This window comes from Triticum urartu, chromosome 3A, assembly GCF_056163025.1.
Source record: "Triticum urartu cultivar PI428250 chromosome 3A, HENAU_Tu73, whole genome shotgun sequence".
Lineage (NCBI taxonomy): Eukaryota > Viridiplantae > Streptophyta > Magnoliopsida > Poales > Poaceae > Triticum > Triticum urartu.
The window spans coordinates 733,842,347-733,861,002 of NC_141875.1; the positions used below are offsets into that span (position 1 = coordinate 733,842,347).

Here is an 18,656-nt window from a genome sequence, read left to right on the forward strand (position 1 = left end):
TACATGGCGAATCGATCAGGACAACCATCTTCTTTCATTATTTCCACGCTGATATCATTATACCCGGCGAAGGGATCATCATCGTCGCCACCTTCGGGTCCAGCCTTTGCTAGCTGCTTCCAAATGGCGCGTCAGCCGCCACACAAGGACGAAATGCCCTACCACTTCGACTCCCAAGGCATCGGCATCAAAGCCACCGTCACCGTACGAGCAGCCACGGTGGAGGCGTGGATATCGCGCGTGTGGACAAACTTCCTCCGGGACGCCGACGAGAAGCTCGTCGGCCTAGACACCGAGTTCACCAACCCCGTCTTCGGGAAGAGGCAGAAGGACCTGCCCAATGAACAGAAGCAACGCGCCGCCGTGCTCCAGCTCTGCGTCGCCGACGAGTGCCTGGTGTACCACATCGTGCACGCGAGGCACGTACCGGCAATGCTGAGGAGGTTTCTCGCCGACAAGGACATCGTCTTCTGCGGAGCCGGGATCAGCCAGGACCAGGAGATGCTGGCCTACTACGGGCTGAAAATCGCGTCTTCCATGGACCTGCAGCAGCGTGTTGAGATTCCAAAGAACGTCTGCAGCAAGCCTACACCGTCGTTGATTGATTTGGCAAACTACCTGCTGGGAAGGAAGCTCAGCAAGGACGGGGAGTGCGAGAAGTTAAGGAGGTCGGGATGGGGTGTGTTCCCGTTGACCCTTGAACGGATCAGATATGCCGCGGTTGACGCTCGGCTCAGCTTCGAGGTCGCTAGGAGGCACTTCCGATCTGCTTGCTACGATCGCCCTGGCGACCGCTTCAATTTAGCGTGATTAGATGATGTAGCAGGCTTCGATTTCTTTTAGTAGTAATAATGTGAATTTTGTTATCATCACCTTGTGTGTTTGTTTCCCCTATGTTTCTAAAATTCAGTGTTCGTATGTGTTTTTGCTTGGCAAACTCTTCTTTTCTTTTGAAAAAGGGTATTTTATTGACTTGAAATGAAACATCAAGTGAATACAAACACAATACAATAAGCACATACTCTGGCGACCGCTTAAATTTGTCATGATTAGATAATGTAGCAGGCTTTCCATGTCAATCATACGATATGTAACAATGAATATCACAGATAAATATAATTTATTTGCAGCCAAAAATACATATATAGTTCAAATATAAAAATTATCCGGAGTGCATAACTCAAACATAGAATTCATTAATCTTTAGGGCCAGTTCTTTTGGGCGATTCTACCAGAATCGCCCCCCTCCCCAGCTTCTCCCAGAATCACCACTCCATATGTTTTTTACAATTCTAGCTAATTAGATCTTAACTAGATAGGATTGTAAAAAAAATATAGAGTGGCGATTCTGGGAGAAACTGGGGAGGGGGGCGATTCTGGGAGAATCGCCGAAAAAACTGGCCCTTATTCTGGGCCCGCATATGCTCCATTGAGTAGTTGAAAGTGCACCTGTTGAACTTGAAGTCGTCGATCCATCTACAGAAAGTTCACAATATGCTCTTCATCTTGTTCCGGTAGGTTGACATGTACTTTGGACTTCTCAATATCAAGCGCGTGGGCTGCCCCTTTGCTCTCATCCTCCACAGCCATGTTGTGCAAGATTACACAACATATCATCACTTACCACGATGTCTCAATATCAAGCTTGGAGCACTCCGAATGCCTTCTTCATATCTTTCCTAGCTTCTTTTTGCATTTGTGTAAAGTTACATTATTTGTTACCACGGGGATCAGATATAGTCTTTGATTGGTGTGATCATGGTACTACCGTGCAAACCTTTCATGCAGTTCTTTCGTTGTAAAGAATGTAAATCAACTAAACCGAGCATACCTAAAAAACCTCTTTGTAGGATCTTGAAGTAGATGTGTCTAGATGGGGGATGATTAGACATTTAATGCTAAAGTTGCAATTTTTAAGCTTTTTCGGTTTAAGTGGAGTTTAGGCATAATTTCAACATTCACAATACATATCAAGCAAGCATGCAAAGAGTATATGAGCAGCGGAATGTAAAGCATGCAACTTGCAAGAATGTAAGGGAAAGGGTTTGGAGAATTCAAACGCAATTGAAGACACGGATGTTTTTCCCGTGGTTCAAATAGGTGGTGCTATCCTACATCCACGTTGATGGAGACTTCAACCCACGAAGGGTAACGGTCGCGCGAGTCCACGGAGGGCTCCACCCACGAAGGGTAACAGTTGCGCGAGTCCACAGAGGGCTCCACCCACGAAGGGTCCACGAAGAAGCAACCACCCACAAAGGGTCCACGAAGTAGCAACCTTGTCTATCCCACCATGGCCATTGCCCACGAAGGACTTGCCTCACTAGCGGTAGATCTTCACGAAGTAGGCGATCTCCTTGCCCTTACAAACTCCTTGGTTCAACTCCACAATCTTGTCGGAGGCTCCCAAGTGACACCTAGCCAATCTAGGAGACACCACTCTCCAAGAAGTAACAAATGGTGTGTAGGTAATGAACTCCTTGCTCTTGTGCTTCAAATGATAGTCTCCCCAACACTCAACTCTCTCTCATAGGATTTGGATTTTGTGGAAAGAAGATTTGAGTGGAAAGCAACTTGGGGAAGGCTAGAGATCAAGATTCATATGGTAGGAATGGAATATCTTGGCCTCAACACATGAGTAGGTAGTTCTCTCTCAGAAATAGGATGCTGGAAGTGTAGGCTTAGTCTGATGGCTCTCTCCACGAATGAAGAGGAGGTGGAGGGGTATATATAGCCTCCACACAAAATCCAGCCGTTACACACAGTTTTCCAATCTCGGTGGGACCGAATCAACAAACTCGGTCGGACCGAAAAGGTAAACCTAGTGACCGTTAGAGATTTTCGGTGGGACCGACTGGATCAACTCGGTGGGACCGATGTGCTAGGGTTAGGGTAAATCCAAAACTCGGTTTGACCGATTACTCAAACTCGGTGGGACCGATTTGGGTAATAAGTGAAATAGAGAGTTGGCCAAGCAAACTCGGTGGGGCCGATTGCATATCTCGGTGGGACCGAAAATATAGCAATAGGTAACAGAGAGTTTGCAAGCCCATCTCGGTGAGACCGAGATCCCATCAGTGAGACCGAACTGATTAGGGTTTCTGGCAGTGGCTATGACAGGTGAAACTCGGTGGCGCCGGATAGGAATAATCGGTAGGTCCGAGTTTGGCTTTGGGTTTAGGTCATATGTGGAAGTGGGAAAGTAGCTGAGGATTTTGGAGCATATCATTAAGCACATGAAGCAAGAGGCTCATTAAGAAACACCTCATCCCTCCTTGATAGTATTGGCTTTTCCTATGGACTCAATGTGATCTTGGATCACTAAAATGTAAAATGAAGAGTCTTGAGCTTGAAGCTTTAGCCAATTCTTTGTCCTTAGCATCTTGAAGGAGTTCCCACAACCTTTAGTCCATGCCACTCCATTGTTGAACTTATCTGAAACATGCTAGATAGAAATGTTAGTCCAACAAGAGATATGTTGTCATCAATTATCAAAACCACCTAGGGAGCATTTGTGCTTTCAATCTCCCCCTTTTTGGTAATTGATGGCAACATACATCAAAGCTTTAGATAAAGATATAAAGAACAGCAAGTAAAGCTTTGGAAGGACATGTAACAAGTATAGGCTCCCCCTACATGTATGCACTCATGTAAATATGAAATATAGAGGCATGTGAGAGCATAACCATGACAGAGTAGGCAATGTGTTACATGTATCTTGGCCATATGCATCAGAGCAAAAGATTATCAAGGAAAATACCTTCATGCTCATGAGTCCTTCTTGCAAACAGTATGTACATAAGCAAGAACTCCTCATACTCATGATTTTGATGCATATACTTACCTTGTGGTCTTGAGTTGGCTTAGGATGGAATGAACCTGCACAAACAAAGTTAGATAACACAGGTACATCCACTAGCCAGAGCAAACAAAAGAAACCACAAGAATACCAAGACTGGGATGACATGTAGAGAGTGAGTACAAGGTACCACATTGGATTCAACATGTCCCCAAGAACAAAGATATGCAATGAATTTGACTGATTTCTTTCCCTTAGGTGTCTTACTCCCCCTGAATCTTACATGGGATATTGGGAGAAGATAGGAAACAGAAAATCAGAGCTGAAAGATACAACTGGATAGAACTTAATGCAAATAAGCGTATATGAACATGTCTTTCCCCCAAAAAGACATGTGACATCTCTCCTCTTGAACATCAAGCATCTGGGATCCTTGAGTATTTTCTCTCCCTGGAAATCTCTCTCTCCCCCTTAATAACATCTGGGATCCTTGAGACTTTCTCTCCCCCGTGAGCTTTGATGTGATCTCTTTCTCCCCCTTTGACATCAATTTCCAAGAAGGGCTTTCTGGAATCCGTCGTATAGGTTTGGTCCTTGAGACTCAGCACAAAGTAAAGGATAAAATTGTGATGCTTATAGAGGACAAGATTCATTGAGTGGAGCTGGATCAGAAAAAATGTAGAACAAGTGGCAAACTGTTTTTCTGATTGCAAAGTCGGTGGCACCGAGTGGCATATTTCGGTGGTACCGAAAAGATTCGGCTGGACCAAAAATTGCAAGTCGGTGAAACCGAGTTTACACAGAGAAAAACACTTGTCACCTCAGCTCACTAGACATGTAGGATCTCACAAAGATTTGCAATGAATTACCTGAAGGATTTGCAAGGAATTAAATGCAGAAAATGCAGAACAAAAACAAAAAAGAAAAGAGAAGAAACTGAAAGATCTAGATGAAGTTTTTCTGGTTTTTTTTTGAAAAAGAGAAAGAAAAATAAACACGCATGAGACAAATGCAATAACACAAAGAAAGAACACAAGAGAACTTCATCTAGAGTTGGGCGGTGACATAGTCACCTATGTTTGAGTATATTGACTTAGGAGTCAAGTAGGTCATACTCATCGTTTAAGCTCAAAATGGGGTTACCATTTTTCGTTTAAGCATCTTGATGTATTCACATCTTGTTGAGTTGCTTTGACTCATGTCTTGGAGTAAAGCTTCTCTAAGATGGAATAACATACCTTGGGTGGTGGTGTGGTTCTTGCTCATGTAGTTGAACTTGTGTGGGTGCTCAGGGTTGATGTAGCTCATCAAGAGTTGGGAGCACCACTTGGAGTGTGAGTTCATCTACCTACATGGGTTAGTTCTTGCAAGGAGGAGCACTTGTGTATCCAAAAATGATAATCATGAAGCTCAACATAGAATTTGTCAAAGGATATGTTTGAATGGTTTTGTGCTTCCTTGTCTTCAACCACCATTGTGTAGAGTCTTGGTGATGTAGAGATTGCTCAAGATGTGAGTGAGTCGCAATCTCATGGAATTAGATTCAACCAAGCACCTACATGGGTTAGACAACATGCAAGGTGCAAATATATCCAAGACATAAGATAGTTATCATAAGAGATATATCATGGATTAGTCATAAGCTCATGTCTTGCATGTATCCAATGGAGTTTCTACTCCAAGTTCGAAGCATCAATGATGTTCAATTCTCCTCTCAACCTGCAAAACACTTTCTCATCAAGAGGTTTAGTAAATATATCCGCTAATTGCTTATCGGTGCGAACATGCTTAAGATCAATGCCACCCTTAGCAACATGATCTCGAATGAAATGATGACGAACTTCAATATGCTTAGTTCGAGAATGTTGTACAGGATTATGACCAATTTTGATAGCACTTTCATTGTCACAAAGTAGTGGAACATGTTTCACATAGATCCCATAATCTTTAAGAGTTTGGGTCATCCAAAGTAATTGAGCACAACATGAACCAGCGGCAATGTATTCCGCTTCGGCGGTGGATAAGGATACCGAGTTTTGTTTCTTGGAAGACCAAGACACAAGAGATCTACCAAGAAATTGACAAGTACCCGAAGTGGACTTTCTATCAACCTTATCTCCGGCATAATCCGAGTCGGAATAGCCAACAAGATCAAAAGAAGACCTCTTAGGATACCAAATGCCAAAATTTGGTGTATGGATTAAATATCTCACTATCCTTTTCACGGCCTTAAGATGACATTCTTTAGGAGCAGCTTGATATCGTGCACACATGCACACACTTAGCATAATATCGGGACGTGAAGCACATAGGTATAACAATGAACCAATCATAGAGCGATAAACCTTTTGATCAACCGGTTCACCATCTTTGGTCAAGTCATTATGTCCACTAGTAGGCATGGGTGTAGACATACCTTTGCATTCTTGCATATTGAACTTCTTGAATAAGTCCTTGGTGTACTTTGTTTGAGAGACAAATGTACCTTCCTTAGTTTGCTTGATTTGCAAACCGAGAAAGAATTTGAGTTCACTCACCATAGACATCTCAAACTTCTCTGACGTTAGCTTTCCAAACTTTTCACTAAAGAGAGGGTTAGTTGAACCAAATATGATATCATCAACATAAATTTGGCATACAAATAGTTCTCCATTAACCCTTTTAGTAAAAAGAGTAGAATCAATTTTACCAATTTCAAAACCACTTGTAGTAAGGAACTTGGTCAAGCATTTATACCATGCTCTAGGAGCTTGTTTAAGACCATAAAGAGCTTTGTGAAGTTTGTAAACATGATTAGGTTTCTTAGGATTGACAAAGCCGGGAGGTTGTTTGACATAAACTTCCTCCTCTATTTCACCATTTAGAAAAGCACTTTTAATGTCCATTTGGTATAAGGTGATATTATGGTGATTAGCATAGGCAAGTAAGATGCGAATGGACTCAAGTCTAGCAACGGGAGCATATGTCTCACCATAGTCCATACCTTCGACTTGTGTGTACCCTTGGGCGATGAGACGTGCTTTGTTGCGAACCACTTGTCCATCTTCATCTTGCTTGTTGCGAAACACCCATTTGGTACCAATGATGTTGTGGTTGTTGTCGGGCTTCTCAACCAATGTCCAAACTTGGTTTCTCTCAAAGTTGTGTAGCTCTTCATGCATAGCGTTTATCCAATCCGGATCTTCCAATGCTTCTTCAACCTTCATAGGTTCAATGCTAGAGATGAATGAATAGTTTTCACAAAAGTTAGCTAAACGAGTCTTTGAGCGAGTGATTCTCCCGGTTTGTATATCATTGAGGATTTGCTCGACGGGATGATCTTTAGCAATTCTTGCTCGAACTCGTGAGAGCTTTTGCTTGGGTCTTCGTTGAACATCTTCTTCATCTTGTTCTTCTTCTTGGCCTTCTTCATTGTTGATGTCGTCGTTCTCTTGTCGTGGTGGAGAAGGAGGTTGCTGATGTTCGTCTTGATGCATTTCCTTGTCTTCTTCATCTTGGTGTGTCCCACTTGTGGATGCTTCCGTGTCGATTCTTGGTTCACCTTGTCGTGAAGTAGAAGCTTCCACTTGGACGGATGAAGTACTCTCCTTCACCTCCGTTGGACGAACTTTGCCAATGGACAAGTCTTGGATTGCTTCTGAAGGGTCTTTGTCTCCTACATCAATTGGCAATTGCTCTACTTGCGAGCCATTAGATTCATCAAACTTCATATCTACCGTCTCTTCAACCTTCCGGGTGAAATTGTTGTAGACACGGTAAGTGTGAGAGTTTGAGCCATAACCAAGTAGAAAACCTTCATGAGATTTAGAAGCAAACTTTGAACGACGATGCTTGTCAAGAATGTAGCACTTTGAGCCGAATACTCGAAAGTATCCAACTTGGGGTTTGTTACCGGTGAGGAGCTCGTATGCCGTCTTGCCGAGTAGCTTGTGAAGATACAAGCGATTTGTTGCGTGACAAGCTGTCTCAACCGCTTCTGCCCAAAAGTGCTTCGGCGTCTTGTATTCATCAAGCATCGTTCTTGCCATTTCGATGAGCGTCCAGTTCTTCCTCTCAACAACTCCATTTTGTTGAGGTGTGTACGTAGCCGAGAACTCGTGTGAAATCCCTTCTTCGTCAAGAAAGGTGTCCACATTTGCGTTCTTGAACTCCGTTGTCACTCCGAACCTTCTTGATCTTCACGTCAAACTGATTTTGGGCCTTCCTAGCGAAGTTTCTGAAGATATTCTGGACCTGCGACTTGTCATTAAGAAAGAACACCCACGTAAATCTTGAAAAATCATCAACTATAACTAGACCAAAAGAATTTCCACCGAGACTCTTGTAGGCGTTGGGACCAAAAAGATCCATATGAAGTAGCTCGAGTGGCCTCCTTGTGGTCATGATGTTCTTCACGGGATGTCTTCCTCCAACCTGTTTACCTGCTTGACAAGCACTGCAAAGTCTATCCTTATCAAATATGACATCGTTAACTCCAAGGATATGATTTCCTTTAATAAGCTTGTCAAGGTTTCTCATGCCAACGTGACCTAGTCGTCTATGCCACAACCAACCTTTTGAGGATTTAGCAATAAAGCAAGTTTTAGGTTGAGCCTTTTTAGAGAAATCGACAATGTAAAGATCACCTCTACGCATACCGGTAAAGACCATTTTATGATTGTCTCGACGAAAAACTTGGCAATCTACCTCAGTAAATAGGACATTCAAACCGAAATCAGCAAGTCTAGATACTGAAAGTAAGTTGTAGCCGAGTGATTCAACGAGCATGACATTTTGAATGGAACTATCATGTGAGATGGCCACCTTACCAAGGCCAACCACTTTACCCTTTGAGTTATCACCAAAGGTGACATATTTCCGAGGGCCGTCATTTTCAGCAATCTCACGGAACATCTCTTCATCTCCAGTCATATGATCAGTACATCCACTATCAAGAACCCATTCCTTTCCTCCTGACGCATATCCCCGAAGATTTGCCGTAAGACCAAAATGTCTCATTGCATCGTCAAGATCGAAGTCACTATCATCATCATCATAGTATCCATGTTCATCATGATCTTGTGACTCATCATTTCCTAGAGAGGGTAATTCATTAGATAAATGATCATCAAAGTGGTCACTTTTATGAATTCTTATAGCTTCGAATATGATATCACTAATGATTCCAACATCTCCTTTAGCATGCTTAAGATTGGTAAGTTCAAATAGACAATTACCAAAACTAGGATCACTAGAGTTCATCTTACTCAAGGCAATAGATTTATGGAGAATTTCATCCAAAGTTTTCAAGGAATGATCGGGAAATCGTTCCTCAAGAAATTTCCATATAGTATAGGCATAATTAAGAGTAGGCAAACTAGCAATCAAATTTTTCGGCAATCCTCTAATGATGAGCTCAATAGTTCTAAGATTGCGAATCATGTCAATATCTTCATCTAGGGTAGGATGCAAAGGATCAATATGAGGTGCACAAGGACTAGCAATATACTTGTTCAAATGATATTGATTGAAGATTACAAGCATTTCATTTTTCCACTCATGAAAATACTCTCCATCAAGAATAGGCACTCTATGTCTAAGACTCCCTAAAGTAGACACATCCATCTTCCTCCAATGGTGATTAAACCAAGGCAATGGAGACCAAAGCTCTAATACCACTTGTAGGATCTTGAAGTAGATGTGTCTAGAGGGGGGTGATTAGACACTTAATGCTAAAGTTGCAATTTTTAAGCTTTTTCGGTTTAAGTGGAGTTTAGGCATAATTTCAACATTCACAATACATATCAAGCAAGCATGCAAAGAGTATATGAGCAGCGGAATGTAAAGCATGCAACTTGCAAGAATGTAAGGGAAAGGGTTTGGAGAATTCAAACGCAATTGGAGACACGGATGTTTTTCCCGTGGTTCGGATGGGTGGTGCTATCCTACATCCACGTTGATGGAGACTTCAACCCACAAAGGGTAACGGTCGCGCGAGTCCACGGAGGGCTCCACCCACGAAGGGTAACGGTTGCGCGAGTCCACGGAGGGCTCCACCCACGAAGGGTCCATGAAGAAGCAACCACCCATAAAGGGTCCACGAAGTAGCAACCTTGTCTATCCCACCATGGCCATCGCCCACGAAGGACTTGCCTCACTAGCGGTAGATCTTCACGAAGTAGGCGATCTCCTTGCCCTTACAAACTCCTTGGTTCAACTCCACAATCTTGTCGGAGGCTCCCAAGTGACACCTAGCCAATCTAGGAGACACCACTCTCCAAGAAGTAACAAATGGTGTGTAGGTAATGAACTCCTTGCTCTTGTGCTTCAAATGATAGTCTCCCCAACACTCAACTCTCTCTCATAGGATTTGGATTTTGTGGAAAGAAGATTTGAGTGGAAAGCAACTTGGGGAAGGCTAGAGATCAAGATTCATATGGTAGGAATGGAATATCTTGGCCTCAACACATGAGTAGGTAGTTCTCTCTCAGAAATAGGATGCTGGAAGTGTAGGCTTAGTCTGATGGCTCTCTCCACGAATGAAGAGGAGGTGGAGGGGTATATATAGCCTCCACACAAAATCCAACCGTTACACACAGTTTTCCAATCTCGGTGGGACCGAATCAACAAACTCGGTCGGACTGAAAAGGTAAACCTAGTGACCATTAGAGATTTTCGGTGGGACCGACTGGATCAACTCGGTGGGACCGATGTGCTAGGGTTAGGGTAAATCCAAAACTCGGTTTGACCGATTACTCAAACTCGGTGGGACCGATTTGGGTAATAAGTGAAATAGAGAGTTGGCCAAGCAAACTTGGTGGGGCCGATTGCATATCTCGATGGGACCGAAAATATTGCAATAGGTAACAGAGAGTTTGCAAGCCCATCTCGGTGAGACCGAGATCCCATCGGTGAGACCGAACTGATTAGGGTTTCTGGCAGTGGCTATGACAGGTGAAACTCGGTGGCGCCGGATAGGAATAATCGGTAGGTCCGAGTTTGGCTTTGGGTTTAGGTCATATGTGGAAGTGGGAAAGTAGCCGAGGATTTTGGAGCATATCATTAAGCACATGAAGCAAGAGGCTCATTAAGCAACACCTCATCCCTCCTTGATAGTATTGGCTTTTCCTATGGACTCAATGTGATCTTGGATCACTAAAATGTAAAATGAAGAGTCTTGAGCTTGAAGCTTTAGCCAATTCTTTGTCCTTAGCATCTTGAAGGAGTTCCCACAACCTTTAGTCCATGCCACTCCATTGTTGAACTTATCTGAAACATGCTAGATAGAAATGTTAGTCCAACAAGAGATATGTTGTCATCAATTATCAAAACCACCTAGGGAGCACTTGTGCTTTCACTCTTCCTGATCAAATTGCCAATAACTTTTTTGTGTCTTGGACAGTTGGTTCTCTCAGGTATTGCGGTCCAAACACCTTCACCATGGCGTGGGAAAATTTGATCGCAGCATCAAGACATATCCTCTCCCCCATTCGAAGAATCTCATCAAGGACTTCTGTGGAGGTACCATATGCAAGCATCCTCATAGTAGCCATGCATTTCTGCAGAGGAGAGAATGCATGTGTCCACAATAATCATTCCTCAACTTGAAATAAGGATCATCTGCCTCCACAACATTCACTATGTGCAAGAACAAATGTTTGCTCATCTGAAACCCATCATGGTATGCAGGTGCGTCATCGATCTTATCCCGGGGAACAACTCCCCTGCCCTTTTTATCGAATCCTTGAGGTCAAAACATGGTTCACTTGCATCTCTGTTTCTTCTTGGATGCTCGTCAACAACATCATTTCAGCATCTCCGTCGCCTGAATCCGATGAATTGACAAACTCTTTGTATATGAATTCATGAAGCTCCTTGTTCTCATACTCAACATTCGACGAATCCATTGTTTCCATACAAAATAAAAAAAAGTCTCAAGCACTTCGTCGAACACATAGATGGTGAGGTGTATGTCCATATGAGTAGGACATCCCACGACGGTGTCTGGGGCAACAACGTGGTCGGGGCAAGGATGGTCGGGATTTTAATTTTTGAAGTTTTTACCATTTTCTTCTGTTTTTTTAAACCAAAATGGCGATACACGGGGGGGGGGGGGGGGGTAGAGTTGAACCCCTTTAGTCCCGGTTTGAGACACGAACCGGGACTAAATGGCGTTGCACCCGTTAGTCCCGGTTGGTGTCTCAAACCGGGACTAAAGGTCTAATCTTTAGTCCCGGATCGCACCCTTTAGTCCCGGTTCGTGTCTCAAACCGGGACTAAAGGTCCCATTTGAATCAGGACTAATGCCTTCCCGACGCCCTAGCCGCTCGAACCGGGACTAAAGGACGCATTGATTTGGACCAAAGCCCTGTTTTCTACTAGTGGGTTGTCTTTGGAGAGATCCGGTTGGGTGTCTATTTTGCGGCCGGGCGGTGACCAGGCTGTTGAAGTGTTCTATTGTAGATGCTCTTACGACTATATCATTGCTTCAAATTGATATTGCTCGCGAATTAAAGTTGTCTTTCTCTTTTTTTATCTCCCACTTGTCCAAAAAATTGTTGAAACTAGAAAGTTGCTCATACTGATGACCTGTTCGATGCTCCTTAGCCGTGAGATTCGTCAAATTTAGAGAGGGTTTGAGGGGTATAGTTATAGATGACCTTACGACTATGTGATTGCTTCAAACTCATATTGCTTGCGAATTAAAGTCATCCTTCTTGTTTTTTATCTCTCTTTTGTCCAACAAATTGTTGAAACCAAGAAGCAACTCGTATCAATGATTTGTTCTTTTTTTTTGCGAGGTACCGATGATCTGTTCGTTGCTCCTTAGCTCTGAGAACCGTCAAATATGTGGCCGGGTCTGGTTCCCGAAGAAGCAGAGGCGGATTGCAATGAGGAAATAAAATGAAAACCTGGTGTTTTGGGGATCCCAGGAATTGCAAAAGTTTGTGATTTTGGAAAAAATGGAATAGCAAAACGTGGAGTTCACAATATTATTTTTTGTTGAGGGGGGGAAGGAAAAAAAACGAGGGGAGCAGCCGGCCATTCCCCACGACGGAGCTCACCGCGTCCCCGCGGCCACACACCCTAACCCTAGCGGCGACACGCCGCCGCCCCCGCCGCCTCCATCACACCCTCGCCCTCGCCCTCGCTCCTCCGCCACTCCCACGAGATCAGCGCCGTCCCGACTCCGTGCTCGCCGTCGCCCGCCCTTCTCTCAAGGTGAGCTCAGCCATCCCCTCCCCCCTCTCTTCAAATCTGTCGACGGCGAGCTGTTCTGCTGTATCTGATTTTTATATGCTGTTGATGTCGAGCTGACCATGCTCTCTGCTATGCTGTGATCACCGAGCTGTGCTGTGCTGTGCTGTGTAAATTTATCCATAGTTCTGTCTTCCACCGAGCTGTCCAGAATTTGCTGTGTCCCTTTCGAGCTGGCTATTGTGCTATGTTCACCTGTGCCATGCCGAGCTGATTGCTTACGCCAAAATTGCACACAATTGAAGCTCTGTTATGCTCAAAAGAAGTAATCGTTTATGTCTTTGGAAGTTGTTTTGCTGTGGAGGTTATGTTTCCTTAAATTCTGTTAAAATATCAATTAAGCTAATGAAAATCTTACTGCCAAATTGGCACCATTCACAATTAGAAATTGAGACAGGCACTGATTGTGTGTGTCACTGGTTTCATTTATGGCAATGCACTTGTGTGTCGGATGTTATTCAGCAAACCAAATAATTAAGGACAAATACGTAGTGCCCGTTTCACCAAATAAACCAATCATGAAACCAAAAACCACTTACATGGTTATAAAAATCATTTCCGGCGCTTGAGCTCTTATTCTCTTGTGTAACACTCTGGTTGTTCTTTACAGGGCTATAAATGGCAGGGAGACAGCGCATAGTTCGCCAGTACTACGAGGAACCACGGGGATTTCGTGATGGTCCCCCTCCTCGACTTGCACGAGAAAGGTCTCTCTCACCACGACGCATCGAGGGAGAGCTGTCTAGCCGCCGTGGTGAGATACGCAGAATCCATGATGATAACCAACATCTGGCGGATGAAATTGTTGGACTCAGGCAAGCAATGTCTCGTTTGAAAGAAGATCTCCATTCCTCAAGTCAGGTTATACCTAAGCTCCGCGCAGAGAAGGAACTTGAATCGAGGGAGCTGACTCAGAGGAATCTGAAGCTGGAAGCTGAGCTACGCTCCTTAGAACCCCTTAGGCAAGATGCCTTGCATCTACGATCTGAAGTAGGTACGCTAGCGTCTTTGAGGCAAGAGCTGAACGCAAAGGTGCAGGGTCTGACAAAGGAGGTTGAGCAACAGAGCTCTGAAAACCAGCGAATACCTGGCATGATAGCTGAACGTGATGGTCTGCGGCAGGAACTAATTCGTGCTAGGTAGGTATTGAACCATCCTGGTGTCTTCTGCTACAGTAGACACAGCATGCTGAGTGTAAAGTTGGTGGCTCCGATGAGGAATATTTGTGTTTCTGCTACAGTGGATGCAGCATGCTGAGTCTAAGTTGGTTGGGTCAGATCAAGAATTTATGTTTAGTATTCCGTTGCATCCCCTTTTTATCATTTTAGTGGAGAAGTAGCTAACTAATCATTAATGTCACTGCAGGGCGGCTCTTGATTATGAGAAGAATGCAAAGCCAGAGCGGATGGCACAGGTGCAGGCAGTGGAAAAAGATCTTGTGAGTATGGCTCAGGAGTCCGAGAAGCTTAGGGCTGAGATTGAGAAGAGAAGGGCACTACCTAGTAGGTTTCATTTCTCACTTGCATCCAGGTCACTAAAAATCAGCTGTGGTTAACCTGTATGTATGATATACTTGTAGGGGTCAGCGGCCATGGAGCTTACGGGCCACCTATGACGACTCCTGGGATGGACTTGCAAGGCATGTACGATGGGGGCTATAACTCCTACACAGAGAAGCGCTATGGTGCTGGACCATGGGACCCCCCTGGCTATCCGCGCTTTTGATCCTTGTCAGTCAGCGCGTTCATCGTCCCCGCGACAAAGTTCCTAATATCTTTGGTACCGAGACTTGTGGTGCTGGTGCCTTGTTCAGAAAACTGTAACCCTGGATGCGCATGGGCCGGCCTAGGAACCAATTCATCGCAGCGTAGAAGGGGAAAATAGAATTCGAACTCTTAGATTGTAGGAGTACTTAACAGTGTGGGTGTGAACCCGTTCGATTGTACTTAACAGGGTGGTTTGATGCGGTTGGTTATCTTTTGATTGCTGTTTGTTTGTAAGCTTCAATTGCATGAGGGCTGCTGCAAGCCTAGTCAGTGCTTCCTGCATTGCTCCTTTGTTCATGAGGGCTGATTTGATTTTCAAGTTTGAGAGTTTGTGTATATTTCTGGAGGGGCGTTCTCTTCCCTGGACAAGTGTGGAGAGTGAGAAAAATGGATGTTCATCATGTCAACAACATATGAATTTCTTTGCACATGTACTCCTACATCTCTGTGTACATGGAAATAAGACAAGTTATGTTTTCTTCTTTTTTTTTTCTCTTTTTCTGGAGTATAAGATATTATATCTTTTTAATGATAATTTATATGTACATAGAAGACACAAACACGTATAAACAAAACTGAGCCAAAACTCTGCCCCCTTGGCTTATTGCTCTGTTAGATGTTGTTTATAACCACTCCAAAAAAAAAGATGTTGCTTACACCGTGGTATATTAGGACGCTAACTTGTTACAATAAAGCAAAGCAGCGCATCTGGTGTAGTGGTATCATAGTACCCTCCCACGGTACTGACCAGGGTTCGATTCCCTGGATGCGCATTTATTTTTTATTCTTTTTCCTTATGTTGCTTGCGAAGGTTTTAACTAAAATTATAATGAAAGGCCACAGTGCCATCTCTACTCCTTGAAAGGGCCACACTGCATTTTTGTTAAGTTCCATTCGAGTTCAGGCTCAGTCACGGCACAAGATAGTTTCTCATGCATGCACCTTTGTCTTGGAAAGTGGAGAAACAGCGAGGATACTGTTGGATATATTATCATTTTCTTGATTGTTTTAATCCTGACGAAAAACACGACAAAAAATACTCTCTCCGTTCCTAAATATAAGTCTTTTTAGAGATTTCAATATGGACTACATACAGAGCAAAATGAGTTAATCTACATTCTAAACTATGTCTATATACATCTGTATCTAGTCCATATTGGAATCTCTAAAAAGACTTATATTTAGGAACAGAGGAAGTATTTGCAAGACTTGCAAGATCAGTGACATACTTTAAGCTATACATACTTTAAGCTAGACAGGCGCACAGGTGCTGGACCATGGGACCCCCCTAGCTACCCGCGTCCTTGAGTTGGGCTTTTGATTCTTGTCAGTCGGCGTTCATCATCATGATAAAGTTCCAAATGTCTCTGGTACTGATGCTTGTGGTGATGGTGCCTTGTTCAGAAGACTGTAACCATGAATGCTTGTACCGATGCTTGTACTGATGCTTGTGGTGCTGGTGCCTTGTTCAGAAGATTGTAACCATGGATGCCCGTGGGCCATTTTAGGAAGCAATTCATTGTACTTAACAGGCTGTGGACCCTTTTGATACTGTTTGATTATGTTGCTAATCTTTTGATTGGTGAACATTATTGCCTGCCAAAAGTGAGGGCTGCTGCAAGCCTGCATTGCTGAAGGTGGTGAATAAGGATAACAGCAACCTAAATGTTTTGCATTCACCGATCTCGCCTTGTTTTTGTTTTCTTAGTACAAATTCGAATGGAGAATTTTTGTGGTACACAGCACAAGCTTTCTTGGTGGAGGGGTGGTACCTAAACAAGTGTGGAGATGAGATGGAGGCGCCCTGCTTCAGGTGTTGAAGCACAAGATGCTCTGGATGACTCAGAATTGCGTACGATATGGAGTAGTTAGGTTTGTTACTCTCAATGCGATCCGGTAGTGCAAGTTTCTCATGTATGCATCTATATGGATAAGCCCTGATGCGAGCTATCAACTAAAGCCCCACGCGCCTGAAACTTTGATTTTCTTGATGTCAAAGTCTGAATCTATGTACATGTAAGTTCTCATGAATGAAGAAAAGGCAAAGTTAAGTTATGTAGCTTCTTAAGAGAAATGATACTTCAAAAAGTTACCCTTTTCTAGAACACTAGGATTTTTTATTTCCAGAGTACACCTTTTCATAAAAATTTACAGACATGTATAAACAAAGCTTAGTCAAAACGCTGCCCCGTTCCTACCTTTCTATGTTTCATATTGTATTGCTCACTCCATGCAGTATAAGAGATTTTTTATTTCCAGAGTATACCTTTTCATTAAAATTATTTTGTTGACTCCATTTTTGGTAGTTTTTCAATGCTATATTTTAAACAAAAGTATATGACCCCCTTATCTGGCGAACGTCCGTCAGGGAGGGTGGCATTTAACTTTCGCATGGCACTTTTAGTTCTGATGAAGTGGGAGAGGTGGCAGTTTCTTTAAGCGACATGGCGTTTTCTCCCTGAGAAGGCAATTTTGGTTTAAAAATTGTCGTTGTTTGATCTTGTTTTACAACTAAAACTGTCATCAAATATGGTTCGTTTGCACATTCTCTACAGTGAACTTTTGATAGCTACAATTACCGAAAATATATCTGGCCTTCCATATCTCAACCTTGAAAAACTTGTTAGTTTAATAGCCCACGGGTTAGTTGTACTTCCAGCTCATCAAGGATCAACGCACCATATAACTAGATGATGCCTCGAGAGTTGATGTGAAATTGGTTGCAATACGAAAGGCCATGACGCTTTATACGGAAGGCTCCAGAGGACATGTTGTACTAAGACAAGGATACTGTAACCAAGGAGGTCTCTACCTCCACCGACGTAGAGGAATAGGATTTGTAACCCTAGCCCCCCCTGTCTGTTATATAAACCAAGGTCATGCTAGTCGATAGGACACAACTTAGAGATTAGAATCCTTCGGTTCATACCTGTATTTTGTACACCCCAATTGCAATATACACATGCAGGACTAGGGTATTACCTCAATTGTGAGGGTCTGAACCTGAGCAAACTCTACGTCTTATTTCCCTTCCGACCTAATCGCCAAGTCGGGACACCCTACCAAGAGATCAGCAGGATTTAGCTTCGAGACATATGAATTTGACGGTATTCATTTTGTAACATTCATGTCATATATTATGGCTCTAACCATTGGTCAAAAGCAACATTGAAAAAACCATAAGTTTTGAGGAATAGTTATTCTTGACCCCCCCTCTATTTTACCATCAATGCACCGTAATTTTACATTCCGTAAGTTTTGTCTTATTTCCGACGTAAAAAGAGACCGTAAGAAAATATATAATCGCCGTAAAAGATATTTTATGTTATGTAAAATTACAAACGTAAAAACATAGTCTAAAATACACATAAACTACAAATTTTCTTGTCTTATGACCTATATTTTTATTTTTTTATGTCAAATTTTACATAGTGAATCAATAGGAATGTAACTATTTGAATTCTAAACGTAATTTAATTATGAAGCGATCGTAAGATTACCTCGGGTGAAGAATAACTTATTCTGCCCCCTAGATGATGAATAGTAACACTATATAAACAAATTACGTTTGGAATACAAATAGTTACATTCATATTGATTCACTACATAAAATTTGGTATAAGAAAACAAAAAAATAGGTTATAAAACCAAAAATATTGCATTTTTATGTATGTTTTTACGTTCGTAACTTTACATAACATAAAATATTTTTTATGACGAGTATATATTTTCTTGCGTTCTCTTTTTATGTATGAAATAGGACAAAATTTACGAAACCTAAAAATACGGTGCATTGATGTCAAAATAGAGAGGGGGTGAAGAATAACTATTCCTCACCCAGGGTGACGAATAGC

At 42.8% G+C, this 18,656-nt stretch overlaps 2 protein-coding genes and 1 non-coding gene across 3 annotated transcripts; all 3 read left to right on the forward strand.

Moving 5' to 3' along the window:
• The first annotated feature begins 123 nt into the window (after window positions 1–123).
• Window positions 124–831, forward strand: LOC125547371 (uncharacterized). The gene has a single exon (XM_048711264.2). The coding sequence runs from the start codon at window positions 124–126 to the stop codon at window positions 808–810; it is 687 nt and encodes a 228-aa protein (XP_048567221.2). The 3' UTR covers window positions 811–831.
• An 11,943-nt stretch (window positions 832–12,774) lies between these two features.
• Window positions 12,775–15,285, forward strand: LOC125549531 (protein FLX-like 3). Its single transcript, XM_087514389.1, has 4 exons — window positions 12,775–13,000; window positions 13,647–14,175; window positions 14,402–14,538; window positions 14,616–15,285. Exons 2-4 carry the CDS (start codon window positions 13,655–13,657, stop codon window positions 14,759–14,761), a joined length of 804 nt encoding a protein of 267 aa, XP_087370515.1. The 5' UTR covers window positions 12,775–13,000; window positions 13,647–13,654; the 3' UTR covers window positions 14,762–15,285.
• A 219-nt stretch (window positions 15,286–15,504) lies between these two features.
• On the forward strand, window positions 15,505–15,575 carry TRNAG-CCC (transfer RNA glycine (anticodon CCC)). The gene has a single exon. It is a non-coding gene; the product is annotated as a tRNA-Gly (tRNA).
• The last annotated feature ends 3,081 nt before the right edge of the window (window positions 15,576–18,656 follow it).